General features: G+C 57.8%; 1 protein-coding gene across 1 annotated transcript; it reads right to left on the reverse strand.

The window, feature by feature from the left end:
- Window positions 1–1,180: 1,180 nt before the first annotated feature.
- On the reverse strand, window positions 1,181–8,974 carry BSCL2 (BSCL2 lipid droplet biogenesis associated, seipin). Its single transcript, XM_077789620.1, has 9 exons — window positions 8,700–8,974; window positions 7,507–7,588; window positions 6,326–6,469; window positions 5,199–5,333; window positions 4,437–4,534; window positions 3,360–3,492; window positions 3,242–3,287; window positions 2,285–2,350; window positions 1,181–1,636 (listed from the first exon to the last, which is right to left on the reverse strand). The coding sequence occupies exons 1-9, from the start codon at window positions 8,972–8,974 to the stop codon at window positions 1,311–1,313; spliced, it is 1,305 nt and encodes a 434-aa protein (XP_077645746.1). The 3' UTR covers window positions 1,181–1,310.
- Window positions 8,975–10,713: the final 1,739 nt, after the last annotated feature.

Raw genomic sequence — 10,713 nt, forward strand, 5'->3', positions numbered from 1 at the left:
GCGATCCGTATGGAACGGAACGGAACGGGATGGGAATGGAACGGAGAGAGCGACCGGAACGGGATGGGAGAGAGCGATCGGTACGGACGGCGGGAAAGTGACACTGAAAATGCCCCAAAAGCCACCAAAAAATGCCCCAAAATCCACCCAAAAGTGCCCCAAAACCACCCCAAAATCAACCCAATACCTACCCAAAAATGCCCCAAAATCCACCCAAAAATGCCCCAAAATCCACCCAAAAATGCCCCAAAACCCACCCAAAAATACCCCAAAACCCACCCAAAAATGCCCCAAAATCCACCCAAAAATGCCCCAAAATCCACCCAAAAATGCCCCAAAACCCACCCAAAAATACCCCAATATTCACCCAAAAATGACCCAAAATCCACCCAAAAATGCCCCAAAACCCACCCAAAAATACCCCAATATTCACCCAAAAATGCCCCAAAACCCACCCAAAAATGCCTCAAAAGCCACCCAAAAATGCCTCAAAATCCACCCAAAAATGCCCCAAAATCCACCTAAAAATGCCCCAAAATCCACCCAAAAATGCCCGAAAAATCCTCCAAAACCTATCCAAAAATACCCAAAAAACCCACCTGAAATACCACGAAGTTCCAAAACTGGCCTAAAGTGGCCCCGAAACCCCCCTAAAGTGACCCCAAAAATACTCCAAATCTCACCCAAAAGTGACTCCAAAACCCACCCAAAAATTCCCCAAAACATATCCAAAAATAACCAAAAAACCCACCTAAAATGCCCCAAAACCGCCCAAAATTTACTCCAAAAATACTCCAAAACTCACCCAAAAGTGACCCCAGAACCCTCCCAAAAATATCCCAAAAGCTCCCTAAAATCCACCCCAAAATAGCACAAAATCCACCCAAAAATACCTTAAAAAACTACACAAAAAAACCCCAAAACTGCCCAAAATGTACCTCAAAATCCACCCAAAAAATGCCCCAAAATTCTCCCCCCGGGCCCCTTCCGTGGGTCAAGATTTTGGGGGAAATTTTGGGGATTTTGTGGAGGATTTTTGGGGAGGATTTGGGGGAATTTTGGGGAGCATTTTGGGGAATTTTGGGGAGCATTTTGGGGAGGGTTTGAGGGAATTTTGGGGAGGATTTTGGGGAATTTTGGGGAGGATTTTGGGGAATTTTGGGGAGGATTTTGGGGAGCATTTGGGGGGCAGATTTTGGGGGAATTTGGGAGCATTTTGGGGAGGATTTCGGAATTTTAGGGAGGATTTTGGGGGATTTTGGAGACGATTTTGGGGGAACGTTGGGGGTTCTTTCGGAGGATTTTTTGGGTTAAATTCGGGCGATTTCGGGGATTTTGGAGGAAGATTCTCGGGGTCCCGCCCCTCCCCCCACAGCGGATGGACCCAACCTGGATTTCGGGAGGTGGGGGAGGGGCAAAGCCTTTATTGAGACCCCCAAAATTTGGGGGGGGTGGGGGAGGGGCTCAGGAGCTGGAGCAGAGGTGGCGCTGCCGGGGGGGGAGGGGCGGTCCGGGAGGGGGGGGAGGGGCGTGGGGGGGCCCCCCTCCTCCTCCTGCCCCTCCCCCTCGTCCTCCTCTTCCTCCTGCCCCTCCCCCTCCTTGGGGGGGGCGTTGGTGGCGCTGAGCAGGGGGGGCTCTGGGGGGGGAGGGGCGCTCAGAGCCCCCAGACCCCAAAATCGAGCCCCTCCCCCCAAAATCGAGACCCTCCCCCCCAAAATCGAGCCCCTCCCCCCAAAATCGAGCCCCTCCCCCCAAAATCGAGCCCCTCCCCCCAAAATCAGGCCCCTCCCCCCCAAAATCAGGCCCCTCCCCCCAAATCGAGCCCCTCCCCCCCAAAATCAGGCCCCTCCCCCCCAAAATCAGGCCCCTCCCCCCCAAAATCGAGCCCCTCCCCCCAAAATCAGGCCCCTCCCCCCAAAATCAGGCCCCTCCCCCCCAAATCGAGCCCCTCCCCCCAAAATCGAGCCCCTCCCCCCAAAATCAGGCCCCTCCCCCCAAAATCGAGACCCTCCTCCCCAAAATTGAGCCCCTCCCCCCACAAATTGGGCCCCTCTCCCCAAATCTGGGGTCCTCCCCTCAAACCGAAACCCCTCCCCCCTAAAATTAGACCACCCCCCCGAAATTGGCCCCCCAAAATAAGCCCCCCCTAAAATTAAGCCCCTCCCCCTAAATTTATGCCCCTCCCCCCAAATTTAGGCCCCTCCCCCTACAATTAGGCTCCTCCCTCCAGCCTTGGGCCCCTCCCCCCCAATTTTGGGGTTTTGGGGCGCTGCCCCTCCCCCACCTCGGCCGGGCTCCGAGGCTCCGACGCTTTCGGGCTCCTCCGGATTTTGGGGAGGGGCAGAGAGATCTGGGGGTGGGGGAGAGGCAAAAACAACCAAAAAAATCATCTCGAACCTCCCAAAAATCCCTCCCACGTTTGCCCAAAATCCGCCCAAAATTCCCACAACATTCCTCCCCAAATCCTCCTCAAAATCTTCCCTAATTTGCCCAAAACCTTCAAATCCTCCCCAAAATATTTGCCAAATTCCTCCCCGAATCTCCTCCAAAATCCTCTCAAAATCTTCCCCAAATCCTTCCCAAAATCTTCCCCAAATCCTCCTCAAAATCTTCCTCAAATCCTCCTCAAAATCTTCCTCAAATCCTCCCCAAAATCTTCCTCAAAATCTTCCTCAAATCTTCCCCAAAATCTTCCCCAAATCCTCCCCAAAATCTTCCTCAAAATCTTCCCCAAATCCTCCTCAAAATCTTCCCTAATTTGCCCAAAACCTTCAAATTCTCCCCGAAATCTTTCCCAAATTCCTCCCCGAATCTCCTCCAAAATCCTCTCAAAATCTTCCCCAAATCCTCCTCAAAATCTTCCCCAAATCCTCCCCAAAATCTTCCTCAAATCCTCCCCAAAATCTTCCCTAAATCCTCCCCAAAATCTTCCCCAAATCCTCCCCAAAATCTTCCCCAAATCCTCCCCAAAATCTTCCCCAAATCCTCCCCAAAATCTTCCCCAAATCCTCCCCAAATCTTCCCAAATTTGCCCAAAACCTCCTCCAAATTCCCCAACATTTCCCCGAAACCCCCAAAAAGTGTCCTCAAAATCCTCCCGAATTTCCCCCAAATTTCCCCCCAAATTTCCCCCCAAATTTCCCCCCAAAATCCCCCCAAAAATCCCCCAAAATCCCCCCAAAAATCCCCCCAAAATCCCCCCAAAATCCCCCCAGCTCCCGCAGCCCCTCCCCGCTCTCACCTGTGCCCTCCCCCTCCCCGGGGGCTCCTCCCTGGCTGGGCGGCTCCTGTTGGGTGGGGGAGGGGTGAGGGGGGTGGGGGAGGGGGTGCCCCCCGCCCCTCCCCCGCGCTGGGCTCACCTGGGCGGGGCGGGGCGGGCGCTGGCCCCGCCCCCAGCGCAGGTACCCGCCCAAGGTGAGCAGCGCCAGCAGCGCCCAATTGCCGGCCACGCCCAGCACGGCCGAGGTCAGCGGGAAGTGGTACAGCAGGTACCTGGGCGGGCGTGAGACACGCGTGACACACGTGTGTGACACGTGTGACATGTGTGTGACATCCTACAGGTGTGACACAGGTGTGGCACAGGTGTGTGACACAATCCCCGGCCACGCCCAGCACGGCCGAGGTCAGCGGGAAGTGGTACAGCAGGTACCTGGGCGGGCGTGAGACACGTGTGAGACACGTGTGACACGTGTGTGACATGTGTGTGACGTGTGTGACATGTGTGTGACATCGTACAGGTGTGACACAGGTGTGGCACAGGTGAGACAGGGACAGGGCCACACCTGGGGGCTGGGCCGGGCCTCTGGGGCAGTTTTGGGGCAGATTCAGGCCCGGTTTAGTTCAGGTTTAGGCCCAGTTTAGTCCAGGTTTAGACCCGGTTTAGGCCCAGTTTAGTCCAGGTTTAGACCCGGTTTAGGCCCAGTTTAGTCCAGGTTTAGACCCGGTTTAGGCCCAGTTTAGTCCAGGTTTAGGCCCAGTTTAGTCCAGGTTTAGACCCGGTTTAGGCCCAGTTTAACCCAGTTTAGACCCACCTGAGGCCGCTGAGGTGGGGCTGGGGCAGGTTTAAGGCCGGTTTTGGGGCCGTTATGGGGCGGTTTTGGGGCAGTTTTGGTGCAGGTTCAGGCCCGGTTTAAACCCGGTTCAGGCCCGGTTTAGGCCCGGTTTAAGCCCGGTTTAGGCCCGGTTTAAACCCGGTTTAAGCCCGGTTTAGGCCCGGTTTAAGCCCGGTTTAAACCCGGTTTAAACCCGGTTCAGGCCCGGTTCAGGCCCGGTTCAAGCCTGGTTCAGGCCCGGTTCAGGCCCGGTTTAAACCCGGTTCAGGCCCGGTTTAAGCCCGGTTCAGGCCTGGTTTAAGCCCGGTTTAGGCACGGTTCAGGCCCGGTTCAAGCCCGGTTTAGGCCCGGTTTAAGCCCGGTTTAAACCCGGTTCAGGCCCACCTGAGGCCGCTGAAGTGCGCGTGCACGCGCAGCCGCGCCCCGTAGAGCTGCACGCGCCGGCTGCGGATCTCCACCAGCGCCCCCACGGTCGGCGTGTACTGGGGGGCACGGGGGTCAGGGACCCCGAAACACCCCGGGACCCCAAAATACCCCCCAAAAACACCCTGGGACCCCAAAATACCCCCAGAAACAGCCCCAGAACCCCAAAATACCCCCAAAACACCCTGGGACCCCCAAATCCCCCCCAGGACCCCCAAACCCTCCCCCAGGACTCCCCAACTCCCCCCCAGGACCCCCCAAATTCCTCCAGGACCCCCAAACCCCCCCAAGGACCCCCCAAATCCCCCCCAGGACCCTCCAAACTCCCCCAGGACCCCCCAAACCCCCAAAATTCCCCCCAAACCCCCCCAGGACCCCCAAATCCCTCCCAGGACCCCCCAAATCCCTCCCAGGACCCCCAAATCCCTCCCAGGACCCCCAACCCCACCCAGGACCCCCCAAACCCCCAAAATTCCCCCCAAATCCCCCCCAGGACCCCCCAAACCCCCCCCCCCCAGGACCCCCCAAATCCCCCCCAGGACCCCCCAAACCCCCAAAATTCCCCCCAAACCCCCAAAATTCCCCCCAAATCCCCCCCAGGACCCCCAAATCCCCCCCCAGGACTCCCCAAATCCCCCCCAGGACCCCCCAAACCCCCCCCAAATTCCCCCAAACCCCCAAAATTCCCCCCAACCCCCCCAGGAGCCCCAGGCCCCAGCGCACGGGGTCCTCGCGGTAGCGCGCCATCAGCTCCAGCTCCAGGGTCTGGCTCTGCTCGGCGAAGCCGCTGAGGAAGAGGCCGGCGAAGGCCGCGGTGTGCAGGGCCCGCAGCAGGCGGGAGCGGTAGTGCAGCATGGCCTGGCGCCAAAATCCCCCAAATTCACCCCAAATCCCCCCCCAAAACCACCCCACATGGCCAGGGCCCACCCTGTTCCCAGCTCCTGTTCCCCCTCCCATTCCCATTCCCATTCCCATTCCCATTCCCATTCCCATTCCCATTCCCAGTCCATCCCAGTTCCCCCAGTCCCTCCCACTCCCCCCAGTCCCCATTCCCATTCCCGTTCCCAGTCCTTCCCAGTCCCCATTCCCATTCCCATTCCCATTCCCATTCCCCAGTCCCCATTCCCGTTCCCGTTCCCATTCCCATTCCCATTCCCATTCCCATTCCCATTCCCATCCCCATTCCCCATTCCCATTCCCCATTCCCATCCCCATCCCCATCCCCATTCCCGTTCCCATTCCCATTCCCATTCCCGTTCCCGTTCCCATTCCCATTCCCATTCCCGTTCCCGTTCCCATTCCCATTCCATCCCCATTCCCATTCCCATTCCCATTCCCATTCCCATCCCCATTCCCATTCCATTCCCATTCCCGTTCCCATTCCCATTCCCATTCCCATTCCCCATTCCCATCCCCATCCCCATTCCCATTCCCATTCCCATTCCCATTCCTATCCCCATCCCCATTCCCATTCCCATTCCCATTCCCATTCCTATCCCCATCCCCATTCCCATTCCATTCCCATTCCCATTCCCGTCCCCATTCCCATTCCCATTCCCATCCCCATTCCCATTCCCATTCCCATCCCCATTCCCATTCCCATTCCCATCCCCATTCCCATTCCCATTCCCATTCCCGTTCCCATTCCCATTCCCATTCCCGTTCCCATTCCCATTCCCATTCCCATTCCCATTCCCATCCCCATTCCCATTCCCATTCCCATCCCCATCCCCATTCCCATTCCCATTCCCATCCCCATTCCCATTCCCATTCCCATCCCCATTCCCATCCCCATTCCCATTCCCATTCCCATTCCCATTCCCATTCCCATTCCCATCCCATTCCCGTACCGAGCGCGCCGCCGTGGCCAGTGTCCGGCCGCCGTGGCCGTAGCAGGTCAGGGTCACCATGAACATCCCGAGCTCGCGGTTCACCGGCGACTCCGGCAGCTCCAGCTCCAGCGAGATGCGGTACAGCTGCCCGTAGAGCAGCACCTGGGCAGGTACACCTCCGTTACACCTGGGATACACCTGGGATACTCCTGGGATACTCCTGGGATACACCCGGTACAGCTGCCCGTAGAGCAGCACCTGGGCAGGTACACCTCCGTTACACCTGGGATACTCCTGGGATACTCCTGGGATACACCCGGTACAGCTGGGATACTCCTGGGATACTCCCGGTACACCTGGGATACACCTGGGATACTCCTGGGATACACCTGGGATACACCCGGTACAGCTGCCCGTAGAGCAGCACCTGGGCAGGTACACCTCCGTTACACCTGGGATACACCTGGGATACTCCTGGTACACCTGGGATACTCCTGGTACACCTGGGATACACCTGGGATACACCTGGGATACACCTGGGATACACCCGGTACACCTGGGATACACCTGGGATACACCTGGGATACACCTGGGATCCACCCGGTACACCTGGGATACACCTGGGATACTCCTGGTACACCTGGGATACTCCTGGGATACTCCTGGGATACACCCGGTACAGCTGCCCGTAGAGCAGCACCTGGGCAGGTACACCTCCGTTACACCTGGGATACTCCTGGGATACTCCTGGGATACACCCGGTACAGCTGGGATACTCCCGGTACACCTGGGATACACCCGGTACACCTGGGATACACCCGGTACACCTGGGATACACCCGGTACACCTGGGATACACCTGGGATACTCCTGGGATACTCCTGGGATACTCCCGGTACACCTGGGATACTCCCGGTACACCTGGGATACACCCGGTACACCTGGGATACACCTGGGATACTCCTGGGATACACCTGGGATACACCAGGGATACTCCTGGGATACACCCGGTACACCTGGGATACTCCTGGGATACACTTGGGATCCACCTGGGATACTCCTGGGATCCACCTGGGCATAACCGACATTTTGGCCCCACATTTTTGGCATTTTCTAACCCCAAATCTCCCCCCCCGTTTTTAAGGCCGTTGCCAGCCCCTCCCCCAGCCCCTCCCCCCCAAATTTGGGGTTTTCCGGAACCTTCTCGCGGTGCTCCCCCAGCAGGGAGACGTTGGCCGAGGGGAAGGAGCAGAGCTCGGGCCCGGGGCTGTCACAGTCCGACCTGGGGGCAAAACCGGGCTCAAAGCACCCCAAAACATCCCAGAACCCCCAAAAACCACCCCGAAACTCCCCAAAACACCCCAAAACAACCCAGAACCCCCAAAAAACACCCCTAAACTCCCCAAAACACCCTAAAACGCCCCAAAACTACCCCAAAACCCCCAAAACCACCTCAAAACATCCCAAAATGCCCCCAAACTACCCCTAAACTCCCCAAAACCACCCCCTACCCCCCCGACCCTCACCTGGCCCAGGTGTGCACAGGGAAACCCACTGGGTGTTTTTGGGACTTTTTTAGAATTTTTTTTTAAGTGGGGTTTTTGTTTTTTTGGGGTTTTTTTGTTTTAAGGGTTATTTTAGGGTCACTCACCCCAGATTTTTTCCACCTGGACGCACCTTGGCACACCTGAACCTCCCAAAGTTCCCCCAAAACCCCTCCTGGGCACACCTGAACCCCAGTCAAACACACCTGAACCCCCCCAAAACTCTCCCAAGCTCCTCCAAACTCCCACCTGGCCACACCTGAACCCCCCCAAACCCCCCAAAACTCTCCCGAAACCCCTCCTAGCCTCACCTGGGACCACCTGAACCCCAGTCAAACACACCTGAACCCCCCCAAAACTCTCCCAAACTCCTCCAAACTCCCACCTGGGCACACCTGAACCCCCCAAACCCCCTCAAAGTCCCGCAACCCCCACCTGAGCACACCTGGACCCCCCAAAACCCCTCCCAGCACCACCTGAACCTCCCCAAACCCCACCTGGATACATCTGAAGCCCCCCAAAACCCCACCTGGCCACACCTGAACCCCCCCAAACCCCTCCCAAAACCCCTCCTAGCCCCACCTGGGACCACCTGAACCCCCCCAAAACTCTCACAAACTCCTCCAAAACCCCACCTAGCCACACCTGAACCCCCCAAACCCCCAAAAACCCTCCTGGCCACACCTGAACTCCCCAAAACTCTCCCAAACCCCCCAGACCCCCCAGCTCACCTGAAGGCCAGGTGCAGCAGTGCGGCCGCGGGCAGGTACAGACACACCTGAACCCCCAAACCCCCTGAACCCCCAAACCCCCCAAACCCCCCAAACCCCCCCAGACCCCCCAGCTCACCTGAAGGCCAGGTGCAGCGGGCGCAGCAGCGCGGCCGCGGGCAGGTAGGCCCAGTAGAAGGATCCGTAGAGGAAGAGCGCGGCCCAGAGCAGCAGCAGCGCCAGGCTCAGCCCCAGCGCCGCCCGCAGCAGCGCCCGCCGCGCCCCCCGGCCCAGCCGCGCCCCCCAGAGCAGCAGCGGCGGGGCGGCCCCGGCCCCGGCACCGGCACCGGCACCGGCACCGGCACCGGGAGCGGCACCGGCACCGGGAGCGGCTCCGCAGCGCCCCGGAGCCATGGCGGGGCCGCCACCGGAGCGCCATGGGCGGGACGAGCTGCGGACGGAGGGAGGGGAGGGTGGGGAGGGTGGGGAAGGGCTGCGCCCCACCCCGCCCGCCAGGGAAATAAAGGAATTTCGGGACGCTGTCCCAAAATTCCCACCCCGAAATCACCTCCCTCACCCCAAAATTCCCTCCCCAAAATTCCCTCCCCAAAATTCCCGGCCCCAACCCAAAAATTCCCACCCCAAAATTCCAGGCCCCAACCCAAAAATTCCCACCCCAAAATTCCAGGCCCCAACCCAAAAATTCCCACCCCAGAAATTTCGGTCCCCAACCCCAAAATTCCCACCCCGAAACCCCCTCCCCCACCCCAAAATTCCCTCCCCGAAACCTCCTCCCCCACCCCAAAATTCCCTCCTCAAAATTCCCTCCCTCACCCCAAAATTCCCTCCCCAAAATTCCAGGCCCCAACCCAAAAATTCCCTCCCCGAAATTCCAGGCCCCAACCCAAAAATTCCCACCCCAGAAATTTCGGTCCCCAACCCCAAAATTCCCACCCCGAAACCCCCTCCCCCACCCCAAAATTCCAGGCCCCAACCCAAAAATTCCCTCCCCGAAACCTCCTCCCGCACCCCAAAATTCCAGGTCCCAGCCCCAAAATTCCCACCCCAAAACCTCCTCCCCCACCCCAAAATTCCCTCCCCAGAAATTTCGGTCCCAGCCCCAAAATCCCCTCCCCCATCCCAAAATTTGAGGTGGGGGAACCCCAAAATTCCCTCCCCAAAATTTGTGGAGGAACCCCAAAATTCCCTCCCCAAAATCGCCTCTCCCACCCCAAAATCTGTGGGGGAACCCCAAAATCCCCTCCCTCACCCCAAAATTCCCTCCCCAGAAATTTCGGTCCCCAACCCCAGAATTCGCACCCCAAAATTCCAGGCCCCCAACCCCAAAATTACCTCCCCAAAATCCCCTCTCGCACCCCGAAATCGGTGGTGGAGGAACCCCAAAATTCCCACCCCAAAATTCCAAGCCCCAACCCCAAAATTCCCTCCCCAAATTCGGTGGAGGAACCCCAAGATTTCCCCCCCCCTCCCAAAATTCCCTCCCCGAAAATTCCAGGCCCCAAAATTCCTTCCCCAAAAATTTCGGGGCCCACCCTAAAATCTGTGGAAGAAATCCCAAAATTCCCTCCCCAAAATTCCCTCCCTAAAAATTCCAACCCAACCCCAAAATCCCCTCCCACCATTCCCAAAATCTGTGGGGGAACCCCAAAATTCCCTCCCCAGAATTCCTTCCCCAAAAACTCCCTCTCCAAAATTCCCTCCCTAAAAAATTCCCAACCCCAAAATTTCCATCCCAAAATTCCGGCCCCGTTCCCAAAATCCGAGGGGAAAACCCCAAATTCCCTCCCCGAGCCCAAAATTCGGAATTCGGGGCAGAGGGGAGGGGGGGGAGGGGCGGCCCCACCCCAAAATTGGGGCGGAATTCCCAAATTTCCCATCCCCCCTCCCGACTCGCGGGGGTGGGATCCCAGGGAGGAGTTTGGGGATTTGGGGAGATTTTTGGGGATTTTGGGAGAATTTGGGGAATTTTGGAGAGATTTTTCGGGAATTCAGGAGATTTTTGGGGATTTTTTGGGAGATTTTTTGGGGATTTTTGGGAGATTTTTGGGGGATTTCAGCAGATTTTTGGGGGGATTCGAGGAGATTTGGGGAATTTCAGAAGATTTTTGGGAATTTCAGGAGATTTTTGGGAA

Source organism: Lonchura striata, chromosome 36 (genome assembly GCF_046129695.1).
Source record: "Lonchura striata isolate bLonStr1 chromosome 36, bLonStr1.mat, whole genome shotgun sequence".
Classification (NCBI taxonomy): Eukaryota; Metazoa; Chordata; class Aves; order Passeriformes; family Estrildidae; genus Lonchura; species Lonchura striata.

Coding starts and splice junctions, on each gene's coding strand:
- BSCL2 (XM_077789620.1), bottom strand. CDS start 8,974: ATGGCTCCGGGGCGCTGCGGAGCCGCTCCCGGTGCCGGTGCCGCTCCC. Junction 3,493..4,436: donor GCGCACTTCAGCGGCCTCAG/GTGGGCCTGAAC, acceptor ACGCCCGCCCAG/GTACCTGCTGTACCACTTCC. Junction 2,351..3,241: donor CGGGGAGGGGGAGGGCACAG/GTGAGAGCGGGG, acceptor CCCCACCCCCAG/ATCTCTCTGCCCCTCCCCAA.